Raw genomic sequence first — 7,409 nt, forward strand, 5'->3', positions numbered from 1 at the left:
TTTATGTTAAGAGTTTAACCAGTTCGAGTACAGCATCACATTAAAACATTTTGCAGACATGATCCATAACCATGTACAATCCATATCAACGTGATCCTTACTTTGAGGGATAAACATATTACTTACTTTGATATATGGAAAACGCCAGGAATTGGCTCCTGAACATCTGGTACATTTGTCCCTCTGGCCTTTTAGAATACAAAAACATAATTAAAAACTTGTAAGCTATTGTATTTTACCTCCAAAAATGAAACGTATACTTTCCAATCTTACCATGTGAGCATGACTCCCGACAGAAAGGTGGACACATAGTGATGAGATACCCACCAACCTTTGATTCTACGACAGAGCGGGGAAATACAAATGACAGAGTACACATTCATTTGGGATTAATTTACAGTAAAGCCCAAATAATTACAACATTTTCTAATCTTTCACCTCCCCAATGCTCTGTAACCACCTGCCTAATGATTGCCAAATCAACAAACAAGCCCCTGAGCTTATATCCCCTCCCTCTGCTCACTCCCTCCCGAAGTTTCTCCGCCATTGACAAATATTGCATTTCACGAGCACGTTATTGACAGGCAAGATGAATTGCCCCGAAACAGGGAAGAGCACCTATAAAGTGCAACTTGGATGCTATGAGCACATGCAGGACTTGTTTAACTTGGTTTCAGGCCACTCTTGGGAGTTTCATCGTGGAAGTTGACAATAGGTAAAACGTCTTTCAAGGTTTCGCCCGAAACCAAGTCAGTAAACGATATTCGTGCTATAATTAAGGACACAATGAAAAGAATGAAAGAGTGTTGAAATTGACACAACTCTTTTAACCAGATGATGTGAGGACTTTCTGGTACCCACCTAGAGCCATTACACATAAGGATGCTCTCCCGTATGGTTAATGTGCAATAGTACCACACCAACAAGAAGTTGAAGAGCTCATCTGTGACACTGGAACAGAGAAGACTATGAGACACTACGTCAAGGATAAGGCAGAGAGGTTGGAGTGCCGGGATCAATATCACTTACCGGTAATTTAAGAAGAAGAGACAGGTTATGGCCCCGAACAGGAGTATTATTGTCATGAAAACTTTAAATTTTTCATACTCATCTTTGTATGCAAATCTAGGAAAAAATGAGAAATACGTAGTTAAAGGACGAATATCCCATAATCGTGAAAGATGTTGGATTGACATCTCCAGAAGTTTCCCATACTTTGCCTGGTTGCTGAGAAGGGTCACGTTTACATTTCCTAAAACTAGACTTAAGTACAAGCTGAAAAACAAACAATCAACATTAGAATTGAGTAAACCAATAAGCCAAGCATGGAACAGAGAAAATGTGTGTGTTCTTACCCATTCTTCTTTGGCAAATATGATTCCATTTCAAAGAACACATTCTCCTTTTCTATGATTTGAATCTTGATGTCTTTTAATACTTCCAATTCTTTCTCGTCACACTTTGGTATACTCCTGTGAATAAATAACGTAATTACCATAGAGTAAAATAATAAAGATTTGAAACACATAAATGGTGGTGACAAATCCTTCATAAACATGTTAAAAGGTGAAATCCAAATTCATTAACACACAAAACAGATAATGTTAATTATGAAACACATTAGGCCTTTTTTTTATTTAAACAGAATGATAATAATAATAATAATAATACATTTAATTTAGAGGCGCCTTTCAAGACACCCAAGGTCACCTTACAGAGCATATAGTCATCATGCACAGCACTAGCTGAAGTCCACGCATCACAGCTCTGTGACTTGGGTGCTCTCCAGTGAAGGAGTGTCACCGACTACTACAAATCTGAAATTGTCCAAAAAGTATATACTTACTTATTCAGACTGTGCCTTATGTCTTTGAGCGATTTCCTTTGTTTACTGATGCCGCTGCTGCATGTGGACTGAAGACTAGTGAGTTCTTCTAGTTTTTGTCTGTATACTTTGTGAGTTTCCTGTAAGGTAGAAAACATGTACAACCATCAAGAAAATGAAAGCTAACATACCGTCCTAATATTAAGATGTGCCAGGAAAGGCCAGGCACAAATCAGTATCCCTGTTATTATTAAGAAATGTTATGTCACTAAGGAAACTTATTAAACTCAGTTTCCTCTACACTGTTTGTTTAAAGTTATATATGACATGTTTCCCTTCCTCATTAAGCATTCCTATTCAAATCCCATCTCTCCTGTTTCACTCAGAAATAGATAATCTTGCGGGAATCATATTCACGTTGTCATTAACAATTATTATACAATATTTGTTTGCGTATATTCCTTAATTCAAAGTTTTCTGACAAGTAACGAAAATAATGCTGTCATTTCGATGTTGATAAGTCAATATTAAACCATGAACGTCAGCAAGGTTTTGGAAAATGTGATAAGAGAGAAAATATCATCAATAATATCACGCATTTTGTGTTGAACTGGGTGCCCTAACAATATCAATGTCAGACATGTCCTCAAAATGCAGAAAAGAGAAAAGTATTTCTTAACCCTAAAACGTTTGCAAACTGGTTCTACAAATCAGCCAAAATAAATATTTGTTCATTGTGATAACATGATCAAAGATGATTGTATTTGACAAACTCGCATGCATTACATGTAAAACAAACATGTTTACTTGCACATGTGTGTTGCAATTAAGACAGCGAACATCACGTTAGCTAGGAGATTAACCTTGATTCAACTGTTCAGACAAATAAAGCTCATCAAGTGAATGTATGACCTTCGTTTGAAAAGCAATAGGCCTACATATAATGGGAAGTTTTGTGATGGAAGTGAAAAAAGTGTCAACCCATGTTAGCCCCCTCCGGTCTACCTAATGGTAAAGCTAGCTTACATTAGCTCTTAGCTAGCGTGAACGTACACAGGGGAACAACTCAAGGGAAAACAAATCTTGAGATGGTTCAGTGCAATCAAACACTTTTATATTTTTCGGAGAAATAAGTACAAAGATTGAGCCGAATAAGTAAGCTAGCTATTTATATCTGATCGTGACACATACAGTGCAGTGATGATGCAGTGACAAACATGCAATCAGTGAACCAGTCCACGTCCCTCTAACCCTTCAGATCACACTCGCCTGTAGTTGTTGATATTCCAACTCGATTTCATCCCATTCAGTTTGTAGTCTCGGGAAAGACATGGTGGGACGGAGTCTACGATAGATAATGCAGCAGATGACTCAACACACTCTTCTCCCTTCTCGGAAGTGCTGCGTTGGGTTGTGTTTTGTCGGCGTGTTTGCGTAAGAATGTTTAGGTTTTGGTGAGTTTGCGTAGGAATGTGTGCGTATGTGTGAGTTGCGTATGTTTGTTTGGGCCTGTATGTTGCGTATGATTGTATGAGCTTTTTGTGTAGTATACGGCGTACACACACACACACACACACACACACACACACACACACACACACACACACACACACACACACACACACACACACACACACACACACACACACACACACACACACACACACACACACACACACAGCGGATGCTTCATATACGTGCTTCTGAGTGTGACTTTGGACTTTTATAATGTAATACTACTATAACATTAGAGACACTTAGCTAATGCCATCGGACGTAGGTCTCATTGACCTCAGTCCAACAATCAGTCCAACAAACCAAGGAGAGGGGGCCGGAGTATGACAGGGTCTGTTGCTAGGTTACCAGCGACGCGTAACATTGGCCACAAGGTTTGGCTCTGGTCCGGTTCTGGTCCTCATCTGGGGGTAGTCTACCCCAACAGAATGTTGCCGAATTTGGTTAAAATATAAAGCATGGCTTTGGAAGACAACTCGGCTATTCCTGAATTAATAGGCGATCGACATTTCGACATTTATGAGAGGTAGGCTTCGTCATTTATTTGTACAATGTAGGCCTGAATTACTTCTGGGTTCTAAACTAGTTAGGTGGACCGTCGACGATCGACGATGGTTATGGAGATTGATCGACACAGTCCAATCAGACACATGCGCTTTTCAAAAGAGTAGCCTATAATAATAGGGTAAACACTTGAGAGTTTATGGATTAGCCATAAAGATAAAGAAAACAGTTCGAGGAAAAACTTACAAAAGGATGGGATCCTCAAACTGAAACTTTGCCGACACATATACAGCCTATATATGCCTATTATACAGGTCTGTATAATATAGATTGAATGTTCTATTTTTCCTGTCATACCCATAGCTCATGTCCTTTTTTTATTGCATGTAATCTATGATGTCTCTATCTTAAGTTATTCATGTAGGTCTACCCCAAGGCATGCCATTTCTGAAGAACACCAACAAAGTCCAACCCCTGGCCAAGTTATGGGACACGAAGGCCCAGAAAAATGGACAGCGTAAAACAGTGTACTCTGTAAATGGAGATAAATACACCGGGGAATGGCAGGACAACAAGAAACAAGGTAAGAGGTGTAGGCTAGCAAACGGAAATAGCCCATTATAAAAGGAAGTCACTAAGGCGGCATAGAAGATAACCTATAAAATTGAATTTATACAAAGGAAAAGGAACTCAGATTTGGAAAAAGGCAGCTGCGATCTATGATGGAGACTGGAAGCTTGGAAAGCGCGAGGGATATGGCACTTTCAGCAAACTATGTCCAAAAACCAACCGATATGCAAGACTCTACTCTGGTGAATGGAAAAATGACAAAAAACACGTATGTATTGCACCATATTTCCCTTTGTACAATGCACTATATTGACACTCCTTGAAACACATGAATACTATGAATCTCCATAGGGACAGGGAACATACTACTACAGCACGACGGATGCATATAAGGGCGAGTGGAGGGATGGCCGGAGGAGTGGCCGGGGGAGAATGCACTATGACAACGGAGACATATACGAGGGGGCGTGGCTTCACGACAAGCATCACGGATTGGGGATGATCCAGCTGGGTAAGGGCAAGCTCTTCAAATGGAATGATATGTAGTTGATTGGTGGTGACCTCGCACGGGAAGGTCAAGGTGCGTTTCTTTTTACTTAAAGCAAACGGAAACCGATACGAGGGCAGCTGGCAGGACGGAAAGAAGAATGGCCAAGGAAGGTTCCTATTCTGGGAGCGAGGTCAGATTTACAAAGGCCTCTGGGTGGACGGAGTCTGTAAATGTGGTACACTGTCTGATTACGGAAGAGATGACGCTCCAATGCCATCCAAGAGTCCCTTCCCAAAGGTACGGTGGGAACCACTGGTTGGAACAGGTGTATTTAACTTACTACTTCCCATTGTTCTGATTATTGTTAATCATTTTTGTGTTTAGGTGGGGCTGTTGGATGCACAGTCGGTTTTGATGGAGGCAGAATCAACCTTCTTGAAAATGTTATTTTAATCATTGGTCTTTAGAATTAAGTCGGTGCCTTATTCTCAATGCAGCAGTCTGAAGGACGCCATGAGATAAATGTGACTGGCAAAATAGTTTTGCCAGAGAAAAGTGATTTCTCAAAGCAACTCAAAAAATAAATAAAGACCATCTAAAATACAAAGTCTGTTGATTCAGTGTATCGGTTTTTGGTTACATTCAAAATGTGCAATTCCAATGCAAAATATACATTTTCACCCTCACAGCCAAAGGCATAACTTCTAAATTGTGTTATCAGACATCAGGTTATAGAAATACAATTCCAATGGATCTTAAATGCCTTTTTATTAATTCATCAAATGTGTTAACAAGGAATAGAACTTTATGCCAACATACATTATCAAAAACATCGGTCAAAGTTTATGGTAAAAAATATACAAACTTTACAATAGTTTCCCTCTTCCAAATATATTTTCCTTGTTGGTATGACAATACTGAAATATGGAAAATATAGCATTCATAGATTTAGTATAAATCAAATGTCATATAGGTAACCACTATTTATTAAAAGAAAAGAGACGTGTTTAAAACAAACAAATTTGACGTTTTCATACAGCAGGCATTAGATTAGACCACTGAATTGGGTGGCAAATAGCAACAATATTAAACATATGATAACATAAGTAATGGCATCTTAAAAAAAAAACGTAATTAAGCAAGACAGCTAAGGTAATAAATGTGAAGACTATTCTTTGTTCAGATACAGAAAATGGAATTAATTGTTTTGTCGTTTCATTCTTCAGACATTTTACTTTCTACTGGTAATTAAGAGCACTGTGGACGACTTGTGTGCAGTTTCTTAGGCTGCCTCTTCACAAATGAAATGTCGTGGCTATGGATAAGCCACATCCAGTCTTGTCAGTTTATCTATGGGAAGATGGAGCTGGGTGCTTGCATGATAGAAGGATCTCCTCTGTGGTCCAGTTCATTTTGTAGCCTGGTCAGATTAGACAGTTCTTCCAGTTCTTGAAACTGTCGGTCAGTCTTGTGACTAACCAGGGAGCGGTAGAAATGCACAGCAAAGACAATGAAGATAAAAGCAAAAGGAACCATAATAGAGGTGGAAGTAATGGCGGCAGCCCTCCCGGATGAAATAGTACTATTTGCAGAGTCTTTGCTCTTGACAGGCAAGAATTTGACCCAGCAGAGCAAAACCACCTCGGCTAGAAAAAGCAAGGTACCTATGACAGTAGAAAAAGCCCATGCGAGCTCAATATGTCGGTGCATTCTCTCATGTGGGGACTCCTGCACAGAGTTGATGTTGTGCACGTTGCTGACAGCCTCTATATTGGGCAAAATACAAGTACTGACCATAAGAGCAAAAAGGTGAACAGCTACAAGGACCGTGGTGCAGGCACTGAATGCGATCAGCAGACCAGGCGGATAAGGATAACTGTTGTCCAGCTGTACTTCCACCATTGCCACCTACAAAAACAAACAACATTATTATCCGTGTTGACGACCACTTTCGCAATTTTGCAGCGAGCCACGGACATTACGTTACCATTGCAAATCCTGAAAGCAGAGCCGATGTCCGGCTGGAAGCCTTTAGTTTTGCTCGACTCAAGTACAGTTTCCTCCACGACAGGGCTTGCAATGAATGCTCGTTCAGACTCATTGCGTTGGTAGGTTTACGTGGGCGACCCGGCAACAATGTATGTACGTGAATTAGTTCAATACACGACCAAAGGGGAATCACATGTCAAATGTGTGACATTTATCCACTTGAACTTCGAAGGTATAAGGGTCCTCCTATGTTATTTTAACTGTTCTATTCACTCTCCAGCGGACCGACTGAAGTAGACGGTAGATAACTGCACCTTGGATTACCCACAAGTCCCTGCGACTCCAGAACATCCGCTATTACTGACAGGTTACGGTTAGAATAAGCCTAGAATAAAGCCTACAATATTATAAGTGCACAATGTCAGGGATAAACATGATCATATCTTATGCTCGACAAAAGAGACCTAGTGTATTGTGTTATGCTACCTTTACGGATATAATAGCATATATACAACT

The 7,409-nt window shown here is 39.9% G+C and overlaps 3 protein-coding genes across 6 annotated transcripts in view; 1 reads left to right on the forward strand and 2 right to left on the reverse strand.

The window, feature by feature from the left end:
• Positions 1–3,360, reverse strand: part of tmem120b (transmembrane protein 120B) — an 8,024-nt gene extending 4,664 nt beyond the window's left edge. The window contains exons 1-8 of one of the 2 annotated variants that reach the window (XM_056588560.1): positions 3,095–3,360; positions 1,847–1,965; positions 1,356–1,472; positions 1,216–1,275; positions 1,030–1,125; positions 862–951; positions 274–339; positions 127–188 (exon numbers count right to left, since the gene is read on the reverse strand). In XM_056588560.1, the coding sequence (XP_056444535.1) occupies positions 127–188; positions 274–339; positions 862–951; positions 1,030–1,125; positions 1,216–1,275; positions 1,356–1,472; positions 1,847–1,965; positions 3,095–3,157 (673 nt within the window). In that variant the 5' untranslated portion in view covers positions 3,158–3,360. The remainder of the gene's footprint in view (positions 1–126; positions 189–273; positions 340–861; positions 952–1,029; positions 1,126–1,215; positions 1,276–1,355; positions 1,473–1,846; positions 1,966–3,094) is intronic. The other variant, XM_056588559.1, reaches the window with a different exon arrangement.
• Positions 2,896–5,490, forward strand: morn3 (MORN repeat containing 3). Of its 3 annotated transcripts, none has more exons than XM_056588567.1 (6): positions 2,896–3,279; positions 4,257–4,427; positions 4,525–4,682; positions 4,766–4,925; positions 5,017–5,201; positions 5,289–5,490. In XM_056588567.1, the coding sequence occupies exons 2-6, from the start codon at positions 4,283–4,285 to the stop codon at positions 5,355–5,357; spliced, it is 717 nt and encodes a 238-aa protein (XP_056444542.1). In that variant the 5' UTR covers positions 2,896–3,279; positions 4,257–4,282; the 3' UTR covers positions 5,358–5,490. The 3 variants fall into 3 exon arrangements, with proteins under 3 accessions (XP_056444542.1, XP_056444543.1, XP_056444541.1); XM_056588568.1 differs by having other exon boundaries at positions 2,896–3,259; XM_056588566.1 differs by lacking the exon at positions 2,896–3,279 and adding an exon at positions 3,647–3,866.
• On the reverse strand, positions 5,478–7,244 carry orai1b (ORAI calcium release-activated calcium modulator 1b). The gene is made up of 2 exons (XM_056588569.1): positions 6,892–7,244; positions 5,478–6,812 (listed from the first exon to the last, which is right to left on the reverse strand). The coding sequence occupies exons 1-2, from the start codon at positions 7,003–7,005 to the stop codon at positions 6,255–6,257; spliced, it is 672 nt and encodes a 223-aa protein (XP_056444544.1). The 5' UTR covers positions 7,006–7,244; the 3' UTR covers positions 5,478–6,254.
• Positions 7,245–7,409: the final 165 nt, after the last annotated feature.

The sequence above is a fragment of the Gadus chalcogrammus genome, chromosome 4, assembly GCF_026213295.1.
Source record: "Gadus chalcogrammus isolate NIFS_2021 chromosome 4, NIFS_Gcha_1.0, whole genome shotgun sequence".
Classification (NCBI taxonomy): domain Eukaryota; kingdom Metazoa; phylum Chordata; class Actinopteri; order Gadiformes; family Gadidae; genus Gadus; species Gadus chalcogrammus.

Excerpts from the sequence above, each read along its gene's own strand:
- morn3 (XM_056588566.1), top strand. Across the intron at positions 4,428-4,524 it reads GCAGGACAACAAGAAACAAG|GAAAAGGAACTCAGATTTGG; the intron begins GTAAGAGGTGTA and ends ATTTATACAAAG. Across the intron at positions 4,683-4,765 it reads GGAAAAATGACAAAAAACAC|GGACAGGGAACATACTACTA; the intron begins GTATGTATTGCA and ends GAATCTCCATAG.
- orai1b (XM_056588569.1), bottom strand. The coding sequence starts at position 7,005 with ATGAGTCTGAACGAGCATTCATTGCAAGCCCTGTCGTGGAGGAAACTG. Across the intron at positions 6,813-6,891 it reads TGCTTTCAGGATTTGCAATG|GTGGCAATGGTGGAAGTACA; the intron begins GTAACGTAATGT and ends TTGTTTTTGTAG.